General features: G+C 47.4%; 12 protein-coding genes across 12 annotated transcripts; 7 read left to right on the top strand and 5 right to left on the bottom strand.

Moving 5' to 3' along the window:
• Positions 1-375: 375 nt before the first annotated feature.
• N7455_006250 (uncharacterized protein) lies at positions 376-1058 on the bottom strand (the record flags this gene model as incomplete). Its single annotated transcript, XM_040959203.2, has 2 exons — positions 376-504; positions 651-1058. The coding sequence occupies 2 exons, from the start codon at positions 1056-1058 to the stop codon at positions 376-378; spliced, it is 537 nt and encodes a 178-aa protein (XP_040810378.2).
• A 2624-nt stretch (positions 1059-3682) lies between these two features.
• N7455_006249 (DUF3431 domain-containing protein) lies at positions 3683-4479 on the top strand (the record flags this gene model as incomplete). Its single annotated transcript, XM_040959198.2, has 3 exons — positions 3683-4242; positions 4313-4355; positions 4411-4479. The coding sequence occupies 3 exons, from the start codon at positions 3683-3685 to the stop codon at positions 4477-4479; spliced, it is 672 nt and encodes a 223-aa protein (XP_040810361.2).
• Positions 4480-4726: 247 nt separating this feature from the next.
• N7455_006248 (uncharacterized protein) lies at positions 4727-6056 on the top strand. Its single transcript, XM_040959241.2, has 2 exons — positions 4727-4960; positions 5031-6056. The coding sequence occupies exons 1-2, from the start codon at positions 4922-4924 to the stop codon at positions 5955-5957; spliced, it is 966 nt and encodes a 321-aa protein (XP_040810365.2). The 5' UTR covers positions 4727-4921; the 3' UTR covers positions 5958-6056.
• Positions 6057-7233: 1177 nt separating this feature from the next.
• On the top strand, positions 7234-9146 carry N7455_006247 (MFS transporter). The gene is made up of 4 exons (XM_040959184.2): positions 7234-7387; positions 7452-8573; positions 8634-8712; positions 8769-9146. Exons 1-4 carry the CDS (start codon positions 7314-7316, stop codon positions 8907-8909), a joined length of 1416 nt encoding a protein of 471 aa, XP_040810342.2. The 5' UTR covers positions 7234-7313; the 3' UTR covers positions 8910-9146.
• Positions 9147-9233: 87 nt separating this feature from the next.
• Positions 9234-10012, bottom strand: N7455_006246 (GNAT family N-acetyltransferase; the record flags this gene model as incomplete). Its single annotated transcript, XM_040959275.2, has 2 exons — positions 9234-9508; positions 9562-10012. 2 exons carry the CDS (start codon positions 10010-10012, stop codon positions 9234-9236), a joined length of 726 nt encoding a protein of 241 aa, XP_040810300.2.
• Positions 10013-11506: 1494 nt separating this feature from the next.
• Positions 11507-13254, top strand: N7455_006245 (carotenoid oxygenase family protein; the record flags this gene model as incomplete). Its single annotated transcript, XM_040959193.2, has 5 exons — positions 11507-11701; positions 11761-11884; positions 11946-12322; positions 12390-12527; positions 12589-13254. 5 exons carry the CDS (start codon positions 11507-11509, stop codon positions 13252-13254), a joined length of 1500 nt encoding a protein of 499 aa, XP_040810347.2.
• Positions 13255-13588: 334 nt separating this feature from the next.
• On the top strand, positions 13589-16240 carry N7455_006244 (uncharacterized protein; the record flags this gene model as incomplete). Its single annotated transcript, XM_065605308.1, has 9 exons — positions 13589-13723; positions 13787-13896; positions 13946-14184; positions 14244-14753; positions 14804-14993; positions 15043-15180; positions 15238-15710; positions 15763-15972; positions 16032-16240. 9 exons carry the CDS (start codon positions 13589-13591, stop codon positions 16238-16240), a joined length of 2214 nt encoding a protein of 737 aa, XP_065461162.1.
• Positions 16241-16546: 306 nt separating this feature from the next.
• N7455_006243 (uncharacterized protein) lies at positions 16547-17486 on the top strand (the record flags this gene model as incomplete). Its single annotated transcript, XM_040959265.2, has 3 exons — positions 16547-16648; positions 16717-17297; positions 17369-17486. 3 exons carry the CDS (start codon positions 16547-16549, stop codon positions 17484-17486), a joined length of 801 nt encoding a protein of 266 aa, XP_040810290.2.
• Positions 17487-17807: 321 nt separating this feature from the next.
• Positions 17808-18755, bottom strand: N7455_006242 (uncharacterized protein; the record flags this gene model as incomplete). Its single annotated transcript, XM_040959224.2, has 1 exon — positions 17808-18755. One exon carries the CDS (start codon positions 18753-18755, stop codon positions 17808-17810), a length of 948 nt encoding a protein of 315 aa, XP_040810284.2.
• A 210-nt stretch (positions 18756-18965) lies between these two features.
• N7455_006241 (GNAT family N-acetyltransferase) lies at positions 18966-19493 on the bottom strand (the record flags this gene model as incomplete). The annotated part of the gene is made up of 1 exon (XM_040959221.2): positions 18966-19493. The coding sequence occupies one exon, from the start codon at positions 19491-19493 to the stop codon at positions 18966-18968; it is 528 nt and encodes a 175-aa protein (XP_040810302.2).
• A 956-nt stretch (positions 19494-20449) lies between these two features.
• Positions 20450-21202, top strand: N7455_006240 (uncharacterized protein; the record flags this gene model as incomplete). Its single annotated transcript, XM_040959197.2, has 2 exons — positions 20450-21002; positions 21066-21202. The coding sequence occupies 2 exons, from the start codon at positions 20450-20452 to the stop codon at positions 21200-21202; spliced, it is 690 nt and encodes a 229-aa protein (XP_040810297.2).
• Positions 21203-21709: 507 nt separating this feature from the next.
• On the bottom strand, positions 21710-23512 carry N7455_006239 (uncharacterized protein; the record flags this gene model as incomplete). Its single annotated transcript, XM_040959231.2, has 1 exon — positions 21710-23512. The coding sequence occupies one exon, from the start codon at positions 23510-23512 to the stop codon at positions 21710-21712; it is 1803 nt and encodes a 600-aa protein (XP_040810373.1).
• Positions 23513-23745: the final 233 nt, after the last annotated feature.

The raw sequence follows: 23745 nt of genomic DNA, 5'->3' as shown, positions 1-23745 counted from the left end.
TACGATGTGCATTAAGAGCATCAGCCCAAGCGGGGCAGCCACAGTTGACACAGTTGACACAGTTGACACAGACAAGACCAGTGAGAATAAATCGTCTCACCTCGCTAATAATAATGATTAATCGGGCGAGCATGCCCACTATAACTGAAAGTGGTTGCATGTACCGAGTATTTATGCATCAGGTTCCACGTACGGGTGGATAAATTATTGTATGCCCTGTTTAGGGAACCCCTCTAAGAACAAATCTCTCAAGAACTGTGTCCGACCGATAGATGGACGACAAAATGGTGGACACTTCAGGGAAGATTTCATAGGAGATGGAGAGGAACTATTGCTAGGAAAGAGACCAGGCTCAACCACTGATTCAATCCACCATCATTGTTTAATTGCGTGAAGGTAAGCAACAACCTCATTGCTGAAAATATTGTCACGGCGAAGTTGATCGGCAGACTCGACAATCCATGTCTGGCAGTCCCTCTGAATGACTTTCCTACCTGGTTTGGACTAGAATATCCGAATTAGCATATATAGCCCAGTGACACAATAGAGAGCCATATATAAATCCTCGCAAGTGTGGCTTTAAGGACAGAGACACACATGGCATGCATTCTAGGGGCCAAATTAGGGATGCAGCTGCATTAGAGACTCACACCGTCACGGATTGTGTTCAAAATTTTCCCTGGAGCTTTGATCTCGTAAGCACTCCTCTCAAAGCCACAGACAGGCATATGGTCGATTTTATATTCTCCGTCGTTAAACATAGCCTTCTCCTCAAAGTATTTTGCGTCGACCCATTGCAGTGGGACCCTTGTCGAAGGAATATCGTCGGTTGTTTGCAAGTTTTCACTGCGCTTGATTTCGAACTCGAAGCCACTTCTCACATTACCTGTCGCGTGTATCTTTACGCCGATATTAGGATCTGCATGCGACCCAACAAAGTACGCCCAGTGATCTTTGAAGGGCGATCCGTTCCAGATCAGCAACTCCACCATAAAAGCTCCAGTAGGGCCTGTCAGCGATACTGCCGGTTTGGAACCTGGAGATATGGAAGTATTCATAATGGACAAAGAAGAATTAAGGGAAGCAAACGAAGATGGGAGAGGCTGATTTTTGCTCGATGTTCTTTGGAAGCATTGAAGTGGTCGCCTATGTGCGGGCGACTACGTATGCCACCTAGAAATATCTCATTGGATTATATTGCTACCCCAGGGCCTAGTCAGTAATTTAGTCATCCACCCTCAATTTACAAGGCTAGGAGTAAATGGCATATATAGTTAAAGTCGTAGCAACTTGCCTACCATTTAATTAATAATTTATAAATATATGCTGTATACTGAGTAGTAATTATATAGTGTTGAACCAGTTCAATTGCTTTATTCAAAGGCCGCAAAAGATCAGTCAAGAAATCAGATAATAAGTAGTACAAAAGCTATGTCTATGGTGTCAAACTAGCGTACTATAGGTACCCTGCCGAGGCTACCTACAGCACTTTGTGCAATTGGTTGATGTATACAATCGATTGATCCGTCAGTTGATATTTTCTGCCGCCTTCTAGGTACATTGAAAAGGACTACTAGAAGGACTACTAGAAGGACTACTAGAAAGACCACTAAAAAGACATATTATTATTATATGATCCTATAGTTGACTATATGCTTTCCTAGTTTTGGGGTATAAATAATTTTCTTCTGATAGATTGAATAGATGAGACGAATCCCCCCCCCCACACCCCGTGGGTGACAGAATGGGGTCCATATGAAGAAGCGCTTCAAGGCCGGCCGGTTTTTGCGAACTTCTACAATATCACAACCGGATACCAGCCTACTTTCCGAGATCATGGGGTAACAGCACAAACCCGGCAGTGTATTATCCACGGGACCCAGTACCGCTGGGATGAAAGGACACGGGCGTTTGGTACAGTTTTGTTATGGAGGATGATTAGAGACACTGATAAGGTCCGAGAGACATCCGGTAGTGTCCTCTGCTTAGGCGAACCACACCACGGCACGGCGAGAGCACTCCTTTTCCAGAACTTTGAGGGAACCCTGACGGCGAGTGAGCATGTGAATATCAATAAGTACAAGGATCCCCCTTCCTTTAAAGGGGGGTTCCTCTTGCCTGAAGAGATCCGACACTCGCAGATCATTACCGTGGGAGAGACACATCCGGAAGACTTCAGTACCCCCAGAGGACCTCTAACTCGGGGGTTCCTGGGGGTCCCTACGTAGAAATGTGGTATGACCGTGAGAGTATTTGAGAGGAGGCCTGTTCTAGCGGATAGGGGGGAAAAGGTTTGCTAGCGGGCGATATGAATCTGGGCGGAGGATGGAGATTAGCTTGCTTGTGAATATCCTTTAGTTTGCCATCAGATTTCATCAATTTTCACATAGTGAAGAACGCTCTAACATAGTATCCACCAGGAGTCGTACGCCTGGTCTCTATGTACACAAGAAGTGTTTAGACCGTTTCTCGACGTCAGTAGAAGAGTGAGCCAGGATGGTTAGGTCCGAGGAAACTTGCCAAAATAAATTCCGGACGTGCTGTGGCACTAGTGAGCAGGCTCTATGTTGTGCTGTGCTCAAATTAGCAAATACAATGACGATCTACGGGTTTACCATTGGCGGGAAGACGAGGAATAGCATTACGATGGGACCTTGAGTCTAGCAGACGGCCCAGCACGCAATCACAGAAAAGACAAAAATATGTCAGAAAATGTGCCAGAAAACGATTGCTTAGTAAAATAACTAGCACATGGCCCCCGGGGCCTGCATCATCACAACTTGTTTGGTCATATTTTAAATCTTTGATCTCACAAAATCACGCGTTTGAATGCTTTGAATACGGGTTGAGATAGCATACCCTTTCTACGTACGAAGTAAGGATTTGATTTGTATTTTCATATTTTAGGTAGCTTTCTACTTCATATGATATGAAGAAACAATGTAAGAGCGATTTTTAGGGAATTAATTTGATCTGAAAGAAGAAATGGGGGCGGAAATCATCCAGGAGTGGAAACGTGAGGTTCATCTATGACTGGCCCCCAAATCCCCCAAATGTTCGCAATCGAACCAAATCAGGCCAAATCAGGCCAAATCAGGCCAAGCGAAGCCTCATGTGGAGCTTCCCGAGGTCCCTGAGATATGGGGGCTCCAACGAGGCCATAGCACATGTCTTAAGTGGAAGATAACCAGTCACACAAGAAAAATAAATTCCCCTTCTTCCACTTTACTTCTTAATAAATTTCAAAATGAACGATAAATTCAGTCACAGCAGATCTGGAAGTCATGTATATTCGGCGCGAGTCAAGAGATCGATCATCTCATGGATTAGGCATCAACCCATATTGTCAGCATTCATGATATTTGCCTGCGCAGTTCTCGTGATCATAAAATTCGGTAATTCGCATTATCAAATTCAGTGCAGCCCCATGCTGACATTAGTAGAATACTCAACAGAAAAGCTAGAAAAGGCCGCGGCGCTATCTGAACTTGCTAAGAGAACCCGAAGCTACAGCGCACACTCCACAAAGGTCGCGTTGGTAGTACCAAAGACACGCAGAGATGACTTAAGATGGCTTCGTGATTATCTTCAAACACAGCAAGTAAAAGCGCCCCAGTTGGCAGGTAGTCATACTAATCGGATGCCCATGGTCAGAACCGATAATACTCCGTTTATTTACAGCATGGATAAAAGACCCGAGAAAGAACTACTCACCCCACACTCCTCTCGCGGCCGTGAAGCCTCCGCTTATCTCTCGTTTATTGTTGACCTATACGACAACCTCCCCGAATACGCGATTTTTGTCCATGCCGACCCTGACCAGTGGCACAACGATCTATTTGGCCCCCAAACAAGCAACACTCTGCCCAACCTACGCCTCGAAGCCGTGAATGCGATGGGATATCTGAACCTGCGCTGTACAAATAACCCAGGGTGCCCGGCTCACATCAATACTAATAGCCCCTCCCAAGAAGACATTGACAGCAACGATGCGCGGGCAAACTTTCCGAGGATATACAAGGACATATTTGGCGAAGACGCGCATGTTCCGGACACAATTGGAGGGATTTGCTGTGCGCAGTTTGCGGTCAGCCGAGCACGCATCCAAGAGCGACCTAAAAGCGATTATATTCGTATGTTGAACTGGGTGGACGAAAAGAGTATTCCGTTTGTTGATAATTACGGTGTTGGGTGGGTATTTGAAACTTTGTGGCATGTGGTATTCGGCATGGAAGGGGTCCAGTAAGTGTCATCTGGGAGACAAAGCCTTTTGGCTAGTGTGGGATACTAATGATCATGTTTCTGTCTTCAGTTGCCCCGTTTACGAGCAATGTCGGTGTGATAACTACGGATGGGTAAGTGTAATTTTACTCAACTCAAAGGTGGCTTCAGACTTACCTTTCCTAATAGTGTGGACCCTTGCCATCGGGCAAAACTCTTACGCCCATTAGGGCACCACAAAAGAAAGAGCTGAACTAGAGATGTGTCTAGGAAGGGGTACATGACTCTTTCCATAGGCATACGTCCAAACTCTTCGTTCTGCCTTAGATCCGAGTTATCCTTTTATTGGAAGGTTAAGTATCTAGTTTATGGGCTGGCAGAGTATTTGTATTTTGCTCCGCCTACAGATTTGTCGTGTATATGCTCATTATATTTACCTAACTCCAGGGTGGTGCACATACCTAGGTAGATTATTGGTCGAGGCGTCAAATATGGGGCCGGCCCCACGGGGACAAGCAACATACGACCCGTGGTTCAAGGTTCGGCTTTAACTGTCAACTCCGATGCTTAGATCCATTCTCCGACTATCTCCTGGCCGTGGTTCCGCTTACTCCGGGGCTATCCTGAATATATAAATCACTGTCGGTGCAACCTGTCAAACAGAAATTCAGATCTAGTTCCATCAATCACTTCTTTCGCCATGTCCACGAAACCTATTACACGAGTTGCTATTGTCGGAGTAAGTCTACAGCCTCACTCCCTGCATTTTGCCGGCCCCTCTTCAAGGAGAAAATGCTGACCATCACCAGGCTACTGGCCGCATCGGCGGAGCCTTTGCTCAGTCGCTTCTACAAACAGGGCAGCATACAGTCACCGCTCTTACCCGCGAAGGTAGCGATGGACAAGTCCCCGAGGGAGTGCAAGTCGTTCGAGTTAACTACGACGACGAAGACTCACTTGTCAAGGCCTTGACTGGCCAACAATTCCTTGTGATTACTCTTGGCGTTCGAGCCCCCGAAGACCTTCATGTTAGAATTACCGCAGCTGCCGCAAAGGCTGGTATCGCCTATATCATGCCCAATGCATACGGATTCCCCATCAGCCCCGAGGGCGTGAAGGACACCGATTTATACGGAAAGACTGCTGTCGCTCGAATTGCTGACGCTCAAACTGGTGCTTCCTCCTCAGTAACACTGCCATGTGGTTTCTGGTACGAATGGAGCCTAGCATGCGGAGAGCAATGGTTTGGCTTTACGATTAAAGACCGGAAGGTCACCTTTTTCGATGACGGCACTCGCACTATTAGTGTCAGCACATGGGACCAATGTGGTCGCGCGCTGGCCGCTCTCCTCAGCCTGCCGGGGTCGGGATCCACCCCTGCGCTTGCCGACTTCAAGAATAAGGATGTCCTGATTAATAGCTTCCGCGTCTCGCAACGCGATATGCTAGATAGTCTGCATCGTGTCTTGGGCACCACAGACTCTGATTGGGAGATTAGTCACGAGAGTGTCGCTAAGCGTCTTGCAGACGGTGCTGAGGAGTTGGCCAAGGGTGTTTTTACGGGCTTTCCTAAAATGCTTTATGCAGGTGCATTTTCGCCAACCAACCAGGAAAGCGATTTCGCAGGGACAATGGAGTTGGCAAATGATGTATTGGGGCTACCTAAAGAAGACTTGGATGAAGCGACTAAAAGGGTGGTCGATATGGTGGCTGGAGGGTGGAGCCCCTTTGGCTGAATGTGATCATTCCTACATTCCTGACTTGATTACTCTCTGGGAAATGTTTTCTTCTTGAAATTGTCGATTTAAGTACATAGTACTATATAGGAGCTCTCCTCACTGTAGGAATATTATATTTATGCTATTATACATGGCCCAGGTCAAAAACCCATATATCTTTTGTCATACATTATAGTCAGACACTTACCACCTACTACTAATGGAGAGAGAACCTCCTTATTTACAAATACATGCCTTTGGCCTTACTACAACTTTCATACATAGCCTGTATCTGCTGCCATATGGGAGACCACTTCTACCTCCCAAGCCACGAGACACATTATGAACCGACTCTGGTAGCCAGATTGACCTGTGATTACGTGTTTATTTGGCCAGACTGCTGTTTTGTCTAATCTCTTCTGTGATTGACTCAATTTGGAAACTTTTGCAGATCTTGCTTAGTGTGGATAAATGTGAATGAAGAGAATATTCGCTGCAAAGAAGCCAAAAAAAAAGAAGCCAAAAAAAAAGAACATTTCACATAGATCTTCAGGCTCCTATCCTAAATAGTTGAAAATCTTCTGTTCATGCGTCTGCTATTTTGCTCTTTAGCCATTTGAACATAAATCCGCATTCATTTCTGTTTGGTGATGCTCATTAGGCCGTCTATATTCGCCGCTATTTAGACTAGCATCTCTCGGTCTTCCTATTACATCAAGTGGCACACAATCTAAAACTCTGGTATCCCTCAGGGCCTTGGGGTCTTACATATGGAGTACCCCCTACCCACTGTTATATGGGGGAAATGAATGGTAGAAAATAACGCTGTTCGAGATGGCAGATGTTCTCCTGAGTAATAAAATCCTGACTACTTAATAGTTTACTAGGCTGTAATTCCTTTTTTCGGACATATAATTCTCTTACTAGCCCTAACTAGTAAAGTTATACTAGTAGCTACTGGCAAGAAACCCCGTCTGACTATTTGAATACACGACGAGCCCCTTATTCTACAATTAATCGCACTGTAATAAAAAAAAGTGCCGGCATCTCGTCGGTGGGAAGATCCCATTTGTGGCTCCGTCGGGTAACCCCCACAGTTCAACCTACCGATCGGTCAAACTCATGCGCCGTACCTAGTGTTCGATTACTGATCCCAAACGTTCTCGTGATTCAGGGCCTAAGTGAAAATTGTTTATCATGTAAAAAGAATGCAGAGTTGCCCCGTAAGACTTTTTAAAAGTGGATGCCCATCAGTGTGTACGCGTGACATCTTATAAAAGGGTTTCGGTGCATTAGAAGACTTGCTCCGTGGAGGACACATGAGATACTTTTCACTTTGAGCAACTTTTGAGAAACTTGACAAGGCTCTGAAAAATGGCAAAGGAATATGTGGATTTTGATGGTCCGGACGACTCCTTGAACCCTGTCAACTGGTCCCTTTCCAAACGGTATGTCCCTTAAATTCCAATTGCGAAATGCTTCAGCAAGCTAACCGATCGCAAATTTGCGTAGGGTATACATCGCAGTATTACTAGCCTTCACCACCATGGTTGTGGCAATGGCAAGCAGCATCTTCACCGTGGCCATACCGAACATAATGGAAATTTACAACATCACGCGCGAGGTTGCAACTTTAGGTGTATCGCTTTACGTCTTTGGGTTCGCATCAGGGCCACTGTGTTGGGCACCATTTTCAGAATTGAAAGGACGATATTACCCTCTCGTGATTTCGACCTTTGGTTTTATGGTCTTCTCTTTTGCAACTGCGGTATCAAAAGATCTCCAGTCACTCTTCATCCTAAGATATTTCACTGGGTTTTTCGGTTCAGGGCCTTTAACCTTAGCAGGGGCCGTCTATGGTGATATGTTCACACGACAGGCCCGCGGTATCTCTATGGTTGCCTTCTGCCTTATGGTCTTCACTGGACCTCTCACTGCACCTTTTATTGGTGGATTCACTGTGATGAACAGTCATCTCGGATGGCGCTGGACGGCGTATATTCCAGCAATACTCGGCGTTGCATGTTTCATTCTCTTACTTATTACCCTCGACGAATCTTATCACCCGGTGATACTGGCGCAGAAAGCAGATAAACTACGGCGCGAAACCGGCAATTGGTCTCTTCGAGCGAAACACGACGAACTAAAGCTTGATCTACGAACGATTGGGATAGACTTTGTGAGCCGACCGCTAAAGATGCTACTTTTCGATCCGATTGTGCTGTGTATGAGTGTTTTCGCCGCATTCGTTTACGGTCTGCTGTATCTTTTCCTGACTGCCTATCCGATCATCTTCCAGAAGATCCATGGTATGAACCAGGGCGTTGGCGGGTTGCCCTTCATCGGGATAATCATCGGGGAACTTTTTGGTGCTATTGGAGTTTTTGCCATCCAGCCGTGGATACAGCGCAAAGCGAAAATAAACGGCGGTGAAGTGATGCCGGAATGGCTGTTGGTAATAGCCATACCAGGAGCCATGTCATTTTCGGCCGGATTGTTCTGGTTGGGTTGGACTGGTTATAAGGAACATACCTCTTGGATTGTTCCCACTCTCTCTGGGCTTCTGACTGGTTTTGGATTGTTGACTATGTTCCTGCCATCGATTGCTTACCTAGTTGAGGCACGACCGAAAACGTAAGTGTGACCCAGTGTTCATTTCTCACAAATTAAAGGAGTTGTTTTAATCATTCATAGATCGGCGTCCGCTGTTGCCGCACACACGTTCCTACGGTCGATTGCTGGCGGCGTGTTTCCTCTTTTTGCATTTTATATGGTGAGGAAGTTTCCTAACCTTGTATTGGGGTTGTGAACTAACGATTGATGTGTCAGTTTGATGCCCTCGGGGTCGAATGGGCCTGTACGGTGCTTGGATGCGTAGCAGCCATCCTGATTCCTGTTCCAGTATTGCTCTATGTATATGGTGCTCAGATCAGATTATCCTCTGGATCTCTGGACATTGCCCAGCCGTGACAATGGCGGATTTGTTTGTGAAGGAGTTGGGAAATACCGTGAGTGCCTATTCCTCAATCGTGTCGTACGCACCCGAACCCTTACAAAGGTCGCAGACGGAAGGATGGAACTGGCCTTACTTCAAAATATGTCAGGTTCCTGGCAAGTGGTATACGATGAAGCATACATAATAAATAGAAGCTGATGGATACGAATATCCAACGCTATATAATGCGATAAAATACCGACAAGTAGTGGGTTGGGTGACAATAGATTTAAAGAGGCAGGGTCTACTAGACTTGACACTCCACTTCACACTAACATTCTATCTATCTTCCGATTGATTCAACTCGTAGATCCTGCGGTTTCAGTCCTCGATCCAGGCTCATAGATGAAGAAATATACTCCATACACCCCACTGCCACCATACGCAGAGTCGTCCTGGACGAGCTCTCCTATAAGTCGAAATCCCATACGTTTATACAGTTCAGCCCCCTCTGCCAAAGCGTGGACGAAAATATCTAACCCCATTTTGTCCGCCTGGTCCACCCCGCTCTTCACTAAGGCCCTCCCAACCCCTTTACGCTGGTTGTCCGGATGCACAGCAAGGTATTCCAGAGCTGTTAACCGACGCGTTAGACTAGGAGGTATTTCACACCGATACGTAACTTACTTATATACGATTTCTTTGGAGTCACTTCCTTCTCGAGTGCGTTTACACGATCTAACAGCACGTCGGCATCGTCGTTAGGATCCCAGACAACCGTCTCAGCAATCCGCCGGATCTCGGCCTCCTTCTCAGCCTCGACCGCCGGGACCTGGGCCTCGGGCCATATCGGCGTGCCATCATCTGGGCTTGTCCTATGAGATGGTGGTAGGCGCCATCGGGCGTAGCCGAGTATACGACCCGTCTCTGGGTCCACTGCTTTCTGGTGTCGCAAGGTCTCCCGGTTGTTTAGTAGGTTTCGTGGAAACCGTAGGGCTATCTGCGAAATGTGGTACTCGAGGGTCCGGTGGCTCCAGGCCAAGACCCAGTGCGGGTCAACCCAGAAAGCGGGGATGCTATTGGCGGCGAGGGCGGTGCCATCGGCGACGCTGCATTGGGAGAGTATAAAGTGAGCCATGTTAGGTAAGGTGACAGAAATCTGGCTGTACGCCAAGATATGGGGTGCATGAAATATATGTATGTCTCTAATTAACTAAAATGACCAAAATCCGCTATTCATATAAATAAGCTTACTAAACATAATATGTACTTCTGTGCGGACCTTGGTAGCACGCCATCATGGGGTTCCGACGGTTTTCCGGGTTTCAATACCCTGTACTTCCACCTTGTCCTAGATACTCTATCGGCGAATAACGAGCAGGTGGCATTTTCCTTCAAGAACCTCGCATGAGAATGCAAGCAGCTGCTCTTTCTGGGAGATCCTGCAATATATTCCATTTCCCACAGAGCTTCCAAATATGTTCACTACCGTGGCCATTGATATAACCTGCGGTGTTTCTATAGCGGCTTGAAATATGATAAATGCGTGTAGTGTTTTCTAAGCGTTGTTTATGTGGAATAGGCCCATGGCATTTGAAGAATATCATGATTTTGTAGTGGTTAGACAACTGCCAAGTTGAGACAAAGTTAATGTTGGCCAATTAGTTCTAAACCCATTATCATTTGCCGCTATTACCTTCGAGAGATCCTCTACTCTTCTGACCGAACTTCATAGATCAATTCCCAAGAGAACTAAACGGAATGCGATGCTCCTCGCCAGCGTCTATGCTCGGCGGTACTCGACGTGATTAGGATCACGAATACGTGATATAGCCTAAGTCGACAACTAGTGATGAAAATTAAACAAGAGGATATTGACAAACTACCAGATTCAGTGAAGTTACCAATTGTACCTACCAAGATTACGCTGTGCTTAATGTGTATGCTTGTGGCATGTTAGCTCGTACTCGGTTTCCTGCACCTCAACCAATTCGGGAATTTCAGGAAACTCGTATTTGCCTGGCTTGATCTAGACCCTTGCAGTATAGAAGTGCGAATGTGAACATGTAGTCGATTGCACATCCACTGTGTCGCTGTCGCAAGTTGAAGATTATGACGTCTCCACAGGGAACTATGGGAAATACTCATTATATGCATATTCCCTTTTTTTGCGGTCATGGCAAACTGCAGCTCTTACTATTTGCAGAAATAGGCTACTAGCAGCTGGGGATAGCGGGGGAAGCTCACCCGCGGTCAATCCACGATTCGGCTACTGATATGGACTCGCCAGTTCTCGCCGCACTTTCGGATGAGTTATACGGCTAATTAAATTCTACTCATCATTGGGGATTATACCTGTTGGGATGTTTCCAACTTTGGAAGGTTCCACTGTATGATGTGTAAGCGGGAAATGGCCCGGAGGAGGCTCCGAAAAGCTGAAGTCCGCGGGGATACCGGGGGTATACAAGCCGCATGCCCGCGATTGTAGATCACACGAGGTTGTACTCCCCTCAACATATTTGACTCAATGATTAAATACAAAGCTATTTCTTGCATGACACATTATCTACAAAACCCACACTGAGGGTTGTTTTTACTACATCTAATCTTTCCTTTTGAGATAACAATCAAAATGTCTGTTCTCTCTCAAAAACCCCGGAAGGACTTCCCAAACCGCCCACAATTTTCAGGGTTCATGAAGCCATGCCGAGTTGAAGGAGAAGTTCTGAATCTAGAAGTGTATGGTGAGATCCCGAAAGACATCGATGGAACATTCTACCGGGTGATGCCAGACCCTCAATTCTCGCCCTTCATCGAGAATGACCCAGTAAGCGACTTCATGCGATGGTTAGTTCCAAAATAGCAGGATAGCTGACACTAAAACAGTGGTTCAACGGCGATGGCAGTATCAGCGCCTTCAAAATCAAAGATGGTTCAGTCTCCTTCAAGCAGCGTTTTGTCCGAACAGAGAAATTTGTCCGGGAACGAGAGGCTCAAAGAGCATTGCTTGGTACTCCCCCTCAGCCGTTCATAAGGTTATAAAGAACCAATAAGCTCATTTATTTATGTAGGCAAATACCGCAACAAATTTACCGATGCTGTGGAATTTAAGATCCGTACCACAGCCAACACAAACGTCGTTCATTTTAACGGCAAATTGCTGGCCCTGAAGGAAGACGCCCCGCCATATGCGTTGGATCCTCACACCCTCGAGACAACCGGCCTGTACGACTTCGATGGACAGTTGCCCAGTTTGACATTCACCGCGCACCCAAAATTCGACCCGCGCACAGGTGAGATGCTCTGCTTCGGATACGAAGCCAAGGGGGATGGAACGCCTGATATCTGTTATTATCGCATTGCACCCGACGCTAAGTTCATGGAAACTGTGTGGTTGACTGCGCCTGTTTTGGCTATGATTCACGATTTTGCGGTCACCGAGAACTGGGTGAGTGGTGATCCATGTATTTTTTTTGCAAACTCTCTTCTGATATTGTTCCATCCTGCTATTTTAGGTCATTTTCCCAATCATTCCTCAACTCTGCGACATCGAGAGGATGAAACAGGGCGGCGAGCACTGGCAGTGGAGCCCTGAAACTCCATTCTATGTTGGAGTCCTTCCACGACGAGGAGGAAAGCCACCCGACCTCAAGGTATATTCCCTACACCTTGTGACTCTCCTTCCGCCATCTAATAATTTGTCATCTCTCCCAGTGGTTTCGCTACCAAAACTCTTTCCCGGGCCATGTAGCCAACGCCTATGAAGACGAATTTGGCAACATCATACTCGACCTCGGACTAAGCGAGATGAATGTCTTCTTCTGGTGGCCAGATGCGCAAGGAAAATCCCCTGAGCCGAGTTCCATCCACTCTCAGCTAACCCGGTTCACCATCAACCCAAAATCCGAGGAGCTTGACTTGGTGAACCCAGCGGTTCTCCAAAGCGACAACTCGGAATTCTACCGCATTGATGATCGCTTCACCACCAAGCCGTACAAGCACTGCTTCTTCGATCTGATGAACCCTGCCCTGGGAACTGATTTCCCGACCATCATGCCTCAACTGGGTGGTGGATACCCGCTGTATAACGCTCTGGCGCATTTGAACATTGAAACTGGAGTAACAGAAAGCTACTTCCCTGGAAAGACACATATGGTGCAAGAGCCAGTTTTCATTCCGCGGCGCGGATCTAGCGTTGAAGGTGATGGGTATGTCATGGCTCTGGTGAATAACTATGTTTCCATGTGTAGCGAGTTGCACTTACTAGATACGAGAGAGTTCACCAGGGCAAAGGCTGTCATTCTGATGCCGCTTCGGTTAAGGCAGGGATTGCATGGGAATTGGGTTGAGGGTGAGGATCTGCAGGCCGGGGTTAACTAGATCCACGATGCATCCATGTATTTCTGTACATTCATAATATTTCAATTTTAACATTTTCCCCTACTCTTATTACCCTCCAGGTTTCCAGAACATACTATAGTGGGTAATTGAAAATTAGCTCGGGCTTAGCGGGACCTAGGGGTAGATCTAGTCAGCTAAGTCGAAGTCAAATGGTATTTTTAGAGAAAAGGAGAAAAAGGAGGCGGTGCAGTTTTCGCAAATGAACTGCCCGGTGATTGGTTAGAAGGACACCCAGTGTTTCACTGCTGCAACTTCCCGACGTCGCATATTATTCCGAGGTTTCCCTTTTGAGAGTTCCTCTCACATTTATCCCATGGCAGACCAGCGTCCTCAGTATTCGACCCCGTCCGTGGGTGCTTCCGATCACACCCAACAGACAAAAATACAGGGTCCCAAACGCAAGAGAGTATCTGTGGCATGTCGGTCCTGTAGGTTCCGCAAGTCTCGTGTATGTTATACAATCGCCATTGATATATTCTGGAGCTGATGGCTCAACTTTCCAATATCACAGTGTGATGGCGCACGGCCATGTTCGACATGCGAAGATATGGGCGCGGAGTGCAGATATGAGGAGCCGTACAGCCAGCCTGTAGCAATAACTAACCCCGGAATCAGTGAGCGGTGAGTCAAACTGTTTGGGATACCTTATGATCTAAACTCATCGGTATAGGCAAGAGGGGAGTCTGCTCGAGCAGCGGGTACAGGCAATTGAAAAAATGTTGCGGCTTTCTGGCCTAAACGAGCAATTCGATAGCCCTGAAATTCACACAGCCACCTCTCCCAAAATTCAGGAGAACTATGAATCCCGACGTAGTCCAGGAGTGAAAGGGCCGTTGGATCAAGACGATGAAGTGGATGGTATGGGCGCCGTGGCACTCAGAGATGGGGCTGATGAAGAAGAATACTTCGGTAAAGTTCGATCTATCCCTGTAAATTATTTTATGGGGCCCTGTCTAAAGATTTAAAAGGCGCTTCATCTAATGTGGCTTTCTTGCGGCTCATCATTCACGCCGTTGGCCATCCAGTCAACCCGTCCGACAATTTACCTCTCTTAAACACAGACGTTTCCACCGATGACCAATCAAACGACAATCGCTTCGATGCATTCCTGAGAAGACCATCGGGTATCAGCAGTCTGCCTGAGACTAAGGGAAGAGTTCGCGTCGATCCCTTCGCGCTTCCTCCTCAAATGGAAGCAAACGCCTTGTTGCATTTGTTCTTCACCACAGTCAATCTGATGCTTCCCTGTATCCACGAAGACTCGTTCCGAGACATGTACAAGAAGCTGCAAGTTGGCGGCACTCGGAGTGTTCGGAGATCCTGGCTAGGGAGTCTAAATGTCGTGTTCGCCCTCGCGACAAATGTGATGACGGCAACCTCACCGAATATTGAAAGGGCTACGAGATCCAGTATGTACTTCGAGAGAGCGATGGAATTGGTAAAATCAGATATGTTGGGGCGTCTTTCATTAGAAATGGGTATGGTACACACTCGATATCTTACATTCAACCCATACTGACATACTCAGTGCAATTATTCCTTTTGATGGAGGCGTACCTTGAAGGAACTACATCTTCATCACTTGCCTGGACGTTACATGGCCTGGCTGTGAAAGGGGCATACCAGCTTGGTCTTCACGTCATGAACTTAAAGAGCATCTCGCAAATCGATCGGGAAGTGCGCAGGAGATCATGGTATTGGTGTGTTATGAATGATCGGTATGTGTCTGTAATTCCGTATATGGTGAAGTATACTAATGATGAAAAGATTCCTGAGCGTGACTTACGGACGGCCCCCTTTGATTCCCTTATCCCATGTGAGACCCGAGGTCAGCCCCTATCTAACATTCAGCAATGCGCCCAGTGGTGTTACCGTATCCAGCTTGGCTTATTTTGATGCTATGATGTAAGCAAATATTCATACCCATGTGAAGACCTTTCCAGCGTTGACTGATTTTGATAGGTCCATTACTCACATCATGGGTGACGCCCTGGAGCGTCTCTACGATCAAAATCTCGGGTTCCGCACCCGTCTCCCCATGAGTGAAACCCTTAATCAGATCTCCAAACTACGCTGGGAACTCGCCCAGTGGCAGGACAATCTACCACCATCTCTACAAATAATATCCTCCCCGGAGGTGGTGGATGATGTCCCTTTGACAGCCGGAACCATGAGACTCCGCGTCTTACTTTCTCTCCGCTTCCTCGGTGCGAGAATACTTATTCTACGCCCAGTCCTAAGTCAATTCCTCGATCTGCCGGGTACGACAGCCTCAAACGAGCACCAGGCGGAATGGCTGCGGAATTCAGGTGCTGTTTTGCTGGCGGATTTGGTCCGCACATGTGGCGATATCCTGCAAATCAGTAATAACATATTGTCGGGTTCCAAAAATGATGGCAATTTGCTCGGGGCATGGTGGTTTTCTTGTTATTATAGTATGCATACCCTGGTTCTTATGGCGCTTGGTTAGATACTAACTACGCGCAGCTTTCAACTCATCCCTGGCGGTCTTGGGAATCCTTCTGATAAAAAGAATCCCCGCATACTCCGGACAATTATCTGCCTTCTCCGTGTCTGAACTACGAGGTCTGCTCGAGACAGCTGTGGAGATCCTAGGTGGGTTGAACAAGGGCAGTGAAACCGTCATGCGCTGTCGAGATACGTTGACGAGGCTTATCACTGCATTTGATTTTGATGGTAAGAATGACCATCCATTTCTTGATACCACCTCATGTGACTGACAAACCAACGTGCAGCAAATGTAGCCGGATTCGCACCAGCATCATTTTCACTATCCCCGTCCAGCGCGTGGGCGTGGCAACTGGTTAATCCGGGCTTGTTCAGCTCGGAAGTACCGTTAAGTCTTGCACCAGGGACGTTTGATATTCTGTCTGGCTCTCAGTTGCCAATGTCGACGAATCTTGGAGTGCGCCCAGAGCACGACGTCTTTCATTTCCCTGGATGATTTGTCGTCCACGGGTGGCTTCACCCCTATTGTAGAAAAGTACGGGTTTTTGATAGGATGCCGTTCCAAGCAGAACGGCCCGTAAGCGGTGGACAAAATAGGCTAATGAGAAGGCCAGAATAAGAATTAGGGCAGAAATAGACCAACGGGGACGTAGGAAGCTAGGAGCGGTAGGAGCAAAGCGGATATTTGCATCCATGGATGATTTCGAGGTCGAACTGCATATTTACGTCATCATCTTCACCCCCCCACGATTTCCAAAACCCATTCTTTCCCACCCCATGCTGCTAATTTGTAGGCTACACCATGTCTGAGAAGATCAAAGATGCAGTGCTTGCCGAAGCCAAAAACACTCAAGCAGTTGCTCATGATGTAATTACGTCGGGCGCATACTTGTATCCGTTCAAGGTAAGTAGCTATACCATTCGAGGAGAGTTATTTCCGACCGTCTCTGACTGCAATTGAATGGATCTTAGGGAATTATCTACTTTGCGACCCACAAAGACCTCTGGCGCCCTTTTATATCTCGCGCCGGCAGAACTATCACGCTGGGAGTAGGCGTCACGTCCGCCATGTTCTTCTTCACATACGTGCCACAGATGGCCATCATGGCCTTCACTAGTGGCCCATTGGCTGCTATTTCCGCAGCAATTCTGGTCCTTGGCGAAAGTTCCGCCATAACAAACGTCCTCTCACGCTCGTTCCTCGTCGAAGACGCCCTGATCGATACCTTTGATGGCACATTGGTCGCGCGTGACCAGGAGCCACTCGTAGCACAAGGACGCCAGATGAAACCCCGATCGGGAGGGAAAGATGCGATGGCTAGGCTGGGTAAGATATTTACCCGCCCTCTCGCGCGGCTGAACCCACGAGCGCTGCTGCGATCGTTGCTCTACCTGCCCCTGAACCTTATTCCTGTGGTCGGGACGGCGTTGTATATCTTTATGCAGGGAAAAAGAGCAGGACCGGTACTTCATGCCAGATACTTCCAGCTCAAGGGCTGGGACTCTACGATGCGAGAGGAGTGGGTGAAGAAAAACCAGGGAGCGTACACTGGGTGCGTAAACTCCATCTCGTTCCCTTTTCTCCTCGGGTGCTATCTGGTCACATACTGACTTGTCCCCTCAGACTTGGAATTGCAGCCTTTGTTTTGGAAATGATACCATTTGCCTCGATCGCGTTTTCATTTACGAACACTGTTGGCGCGGCTCTCTGGGCTGCGGATTTGGAGAAGGCAACCAAGTAGCCGATTGACCATCTGCAGCAAACCCAACTAACCGTGAAATATGTCAAGCCCAGAGATTGGATTCAGCTGTGACGCTCTTTCTTTACGCTGTGTAAAAGATAAGCTCAAGTTATTATTTGATTTCTACATACATAGTTACATGTATATTCTGATGAACTTTGTCGATCATTGGTCCCGAAAGGATGCATCCACGGGTGTACCAAAGCTTGGCATAGCTTTATCCAGAGAGCATTGCCACCTACATGTATGCAAGAGATCCTCCACTTTTCCATTGAGACCAAGAGTATACCATTTTGCCTCCACCCGTGAAGAACGAACTGATCATATTCCCTCACCACAATTTAGAGCGACATCCTCCCGAACCTGACCCATGTCTAGATGTCCCAGCCAGCTACTGTACCAGTCCAGAAATTCGACGATGGAGTCGAATCTTGGCTTCTGCCCGTAGACTATCGTGGGGTTACCCACAACTTCGGCATCAGAAATGACCACTCGCCACGCCCAGTCCTTGTGGCTGTGATCAGAGTCTTCCACGTACCGTCGACAGTAGAGATACATGCTGTACCACGTATCATGTCCGCCTAGTTTATACTTGATACCAATTCCCGTTTGGAAGCCAACCCGCACTTGCAGGTCATTATGCATGTTGGCACACAGGAAGGATTCTTCGCAAAGATGATAGTTATGTAGGCTTTCTATCAGATTTTCTCTGCCCTGGGAGATATCAGATGCCGGAGAATACATTCCAGGTGGTTCGAAAGGGGCCATGCCTGCATAGCGAAAGTCCAGATCCCGGACCGAACTAGCGTACTTGAGGAAGAGACCCAGATCATGGCAGGGCGGGACTTCAAGATCGTGGTCCTCTTCATCTCGAAAGGCCATCTCATTACACACAGTTTGAACAGTGTCCAAATACACCTGGCGCCACTCATCTGACAACTTTGGAGGGCTGGCTCCGTCCATATGCCGATGATATACCGTTTTGACATCAGCTAATCGGGTGACGTTTCCCTCCTCGCGACACTGACGGGCAATTCTTGGTGGAGCGGTAGCCATCCATGCATCATCGGGCTTTACTGTCAGATCAGACCAGTATTCCCTTATCTTGAATAGTTTCTCCTCTTCGGTTGAGAGATTCATAGCTTCAATCTCGTCGATTCGGTCCTGAAGAAATTGCCGATTGGAGGCTTCCATCTCGATGCGGAATCGTTCCACCGCCAGGCGCATATTTTCATCCGCGTCGGCGGATGCCTGTGTAGTGCTCTCCATCCCTAGGGAAGGGCTAAATCTAGGTATGGTAATGGAGTAGAGTAAGAAGTTCAAAGAGTCCAAAGAGTTAGGATCGGAAAGAAACTGAAGTAATTACGATAATTTAGGCAACAGGGCTTGGAATGTATCAGAAAGAGCAAACCCTAGAACGCGCGCTTGGTGAAGGAAAGTCCGACCGAACAGTTTCCATGTAAGAAAATAAATCTCTATTTACAGTACTTTCTCAAATTCCACAAAACAAAGATCATCTGGCAACACCAGGTTCTCGAACTTCTCGCGAGGAAAGGGGCTTGTTTCACCCGTCGGTTTGTATCCACGACGCGAATACCACAAGATAAGTTGCTGGCGATTCGAAAGGGCGTTTAATCCCAGGGTTGTGACACCCCAAGTCCGTTGGCAATAGTCTTCAGCATATGCCAAGACCTGTCGCCCAATGCCGCCGCGCTGTTGACTGGTATCAATGGCGAGCATGAAAAGATGAGCGTGGTTTGGGTCACGCTTGGAAGTCCCGATCGAGCCGACGAGCGTATTTTGGTCGTTGGTTGCCATCAACATGACGCTGTCCGGTTTGGTGATCATGGCCACAATCTCTTGGACATCGAGGCGGAAGCTCGACGAGAGACCTAGATCATCTGTCCAGCCTTTTCTGCTGTCCTCGGCGCGGAACGCAGATTCCACTAACTGCTGGAGTTGAGCCGCGTCCTCTTCGGTCGCGACGCGAAAATTAAGCTCGTTCATTTTTGACTGGAGAAATGATCAGGATTTTTATATTTGGTGACCTCTGAATCTGTGAATTGTATTAGGAAGATTTTGATACTTAAATATATCTGCGAACGTAGTATTTGGTTACCTGGAATCAAGCCATGTAGTAGGGCGCGAGGTTGGCGGAAAATCCCGCACAGGGCGTAAGATTTGCGAGTTCTTGTGCTTCTCTTCCAAATCCCGATAACGAATTTAAGACATTCCACGATGGTAAAAATGGTGAAATGGTGAAAATCCAATCATAGAGACGACAATCGAAAAAAGGTCAACTACTGTTAGCAGCGCATAAGCTGGATCGCCTAAAGCCGGCTAAGTAGGTCTCCCATGTTCTATATAACACAAGATATAGGTGAGTCCCACAATGGCATATACCTCGATATAGACGGATAAATTGAAGATTAATCCCGACATATAGCAAGAGTGCCTGGCCTTTCCGCAAAGCCTATATCTCTATAACAGTAGTAGCGTTGGCTCTCCTAGAGGTAGCCTTAGCTTGATCAATATTCGCGGTTACAATTAAGCCTACCGCGGACCATACTTGTCAAACTTATATATATCATCTAGATCTATCCCATTTTCGAGGATTATGTATTGGACGAGATTTAACCATTCTTAAACAATTTTCAAGTCCTCGCACTTTACGCGTTTGTAGGTATATTTAAGAATGAAGTCAACAATTTACTCACAAATTTTTAGACCGATTTCTCGCTGGCTATAATAATACTTTTATATAGAGCACGCTGTTATAGTAGTCTATAGATTTCCCGGAGTTTAATACCCTATGTATATTTCTATGATATATACTCTGTATCATAATAGTAATATAGATGACGTCATTTGTAGAGATCGGAGATGCAAACGCTGGGACCACCTCCCTTATTTTGGAAGGTCACCATCTCTCTCAAGACAGCGCCCATATCACAGCCCCCATCATGACAACAGCAGCGATATTCGGCTGCACTGGAGCAGTTGGCTCTCAGATCCTGGCTACACTCCTCGCGACAGACACATTTTCAACAGTGAAGACCATCTCCCGGAGACTCCCAAATGCGCAGTCAGCTAAGCTCGAAGCACTCGAGGAAAGCGACACCTCAAAATGGGGAGGCATGATCTCATCTCTATCCCCGAAGCTATCGACAATTTTTAATGCTGTCGGTACTACAACAGCGACAGCGGGTAGTATCAAGAATCAGTGGAAGATTGATCATGATTTATGTGTCGAGAATGCTCGAGCAGCTAAGGAGGCAGGCGTGAAGACATACATTTATATTTCTAGTGGAGGCACTAGAAGCTTCCTCTGGGGCTGGGTTCCATACTCGAAGATGAAGGTTGGCGTCGAGGATGCCATCAAGGAGCTTAATTTTGACAATGCTATCATTCTGAGACCGGGGATGATTATCGGACGGGAGGAATCCAAGTCTTTCCTTTTAGAAAAGTTTGTCGAAGGCCTTCAGAAGCTTGGACAGGGTGTCCAGGACAAAGTTGGTATGGCTGTGCTGATCAATACTTGAAAGTTTCCAAAGTTTCAGAGTTAACTTGCGCGAGCAGGTCAAAATCAAACGACTATTGGTAGAGCAGCTGTAGCAGCTGCTCGTGTGGCTGAAGAGGGCAAAGCCCCGTCGAACTATTGGGTTCTGGAACAGGCTGATATTGTCAGGCTTGGGAGAGATGAGTGGAAGGAGTAAGGTGCGGCAGAGTGCCAGGGTCTGGGAGATAGTGCTTCTTTTTAGTTAGGAATTATCTGTGTGTAGCAACGATGTAAGAAAAAAAAGAACAAATCATAAATGGCAGAAATCATCAATTTATGTACATCAGGCACTAGCCAAGAAAGGAGTTTCCCCATGGTATCAATAATCATCAACAAGTAAAAACAAACATGACATGGAAATAGGACGTATTAGGGCACAAGAAGGTAGGTCGAAAGAGAAAGACCGAAGTCTGAAAGGAAAGAGCCTATGGTGCAGGAATGGAGACATTGAGGCCAGTGCCCAGAGGACGAAGCGAAGAAAGCCTAAGCAGAGTCGGGTGTTCCTATGATGAGGAGCCGAGTGAGGACTCAGGCGAGACCATATGTTTCCTATCGTAAAGAAAAGTCTTAGGTCATACCCGATGAACCAACCCTGCTAAGAATTATGGAGGGTGGACTTCGGGCGTGAATTTGCACGTATGCGTACTAAGACCAATCACCGTAATCAATCCATCTTGAAATCATCGACATAGCCGAGGAATTCCCTCCGATCATCACAAATGCGGGCATATTCCAAGAGAAGTCGGTATGTGTAGATTTCCATGTCCTCCCGTCGGAGGACCTTCTCGCCCCAAGCTTTCCCAGCAAGGGCAATCTTATGGGCTACCTTGTCACGGCCGCCGAGGAAATAAGCCATAATTCCATAGAAATCGATGTAGGTGGTATCCATGGGTACAAAGTGTATCCAAGGGATCAGTCGCGAGTCGTGCCACTCATTGTAGATAGTAGCTTTGATCGGGAGGGAAGTGGACAACATAAATCCGCGGTATCGGCCACTGAACGAGTTCCCGTCGAGATCGGGCAGATACTTGAAGTTATACATCTGCTTCATTGGCATGCCAGGTGCGACCTCGAAATAGGGATCGAGGTACGGGCAGGTCGGGTCCGCTTCATTATAAGGAGTGCAAACTAGGTGGTTAAAGCCCGTGTCGGTATGCTCCGAGAGAAGCTGGGGGATAAAACCGTCGCCCTTCAACTTGTAATCGGCATAGTTTGGAAGTCTGAAGTTGATACCGTGGCTTTGATTCTTCTCGGCCTGAGACACTGATGTCGCGTTCATCATCGACATGAATCGGTGTCTCTGGAAGCCCGTCCAGTTGGGTTCTCGAGCCCGGCCTCCGGTGGCAGCACCTCGCCATACAGCCTTGTTTGATTTCGATGCCCAGGGACCACCGTGCTCCTTCTCTCCACCGGAATAATGGTCATTCTGTGCCCAGTACATCGCTGGGGGAAGAAGAATCTCATTGTTCATGGGTAGCTTGGACCCGCCGAACAGTGGCATGAGCTTGTGCGAGGTTGAAACAGAGATTGGCTCAAGGAATGTGCCATGCAAAACTTGCATCTCTGGGCGCACACATGGGTCCTTGGTCAGCGTATAGTTTGACACATAACCATGGTATGACATTCTCTCAAAATTATCATATTCCCAAGGAGGAGTACTGAAATCCACCTTGGGCAAGGTGATGTTGCGTGCAGGGCTTCCAGGCGGGCAGCCCACCCGAGCCATCTCCCAGTATCCTCCCTCGCCAGGAACTGCAAAACCAGGATCATAGGGTTCCAGGTCATCGTGATCCGAATCGGCCAGAGACATATATTCGGGGATGACACGGCTCGGCTTCGTCATGACGCGGTTTGCTTGCTCCTTCTGCACGTATTCGTTGATTTCCTCCCAGGGGACGACGAGTCGGGTCTCATCCATGACATTGATCGGCATATCAAGGTCGGGAAGTCCGTCCTCCAATTTGGCGACCAGATCATACCATGAGTCCATCCAATTTCTGGGCTCGTCAGTTTTCAATATCGCAGTATTATTGCGAACAGTGATACGGGTCGGGATGCTTTTAGCTTGTCGACGCAATTCCTTCGGCTCGAGAGCCCAGTATGGAATCAGGTCGTGATAGATCTGATCGAAAAATTCTTCAATGATCAATGAGTCTTTTGACTTTGCGAACTTGTACCATTCTCCAAATCCTGGAGGAGGATGTCTTCCGCGGCGCGCTCGATATTGTTCTGCGGCGGTTTCGAGGTCGTGCGCCTGGGTTCCTAAGAGTTCGCGGAGATCAGTCTCCGCGGTATCGATCAGAGCATCGATCGGGTGACTGTTATTATAGCCATTCCCAGCAAAGAAGGTTGGAGACACTTGGGCCTCATGTTTGGGCAAAATCCAGATAAGGGCAAGGATAGAGAAGACTGCGAGCACCGCGACTCGCCCTGCGCGCGAATTGAATGTCGTCATCATGTGCGGCATCCTGAAGGCGGGCATTTTCTCAACAGCCTTTGCAGCTAGAGTGTGTGTGAAATTCGTCCGTGATAATCGCAAGCTGGCAGCTCGGTGCGATCATACCGCCCCCTGGGACTAATTTCCCGGTGGTGGGGTACTAGCCTTGTTATGACTAGGGTTCAAGGTATAACGAGTGAGGGGCGCACGGGTATATAAAGTTCACTCATTCATATTCAAAACGGACATTGATTAGGACAAGC

Source organism: Penicillium solitum (assembly GCF_028829755.1).
Source record: "Penicillium solitum strain IBT 25940 chromosome Unknown utg000004l_segment0_segment0, whole genome shotgun sequence".
Classification (NCBI taxonomy): Eukaryota; Fungi; Ascomycota; class Eurotiomycetes; order Eurotiales; family Aspergillaceae; genus Penicillium; species Penicillium solitum.
The sequence above is the reverse complement of the archived record's forward strand: the minus strand, read 5'-3'. Positions and strand labels throughout refer to the sequence as shown.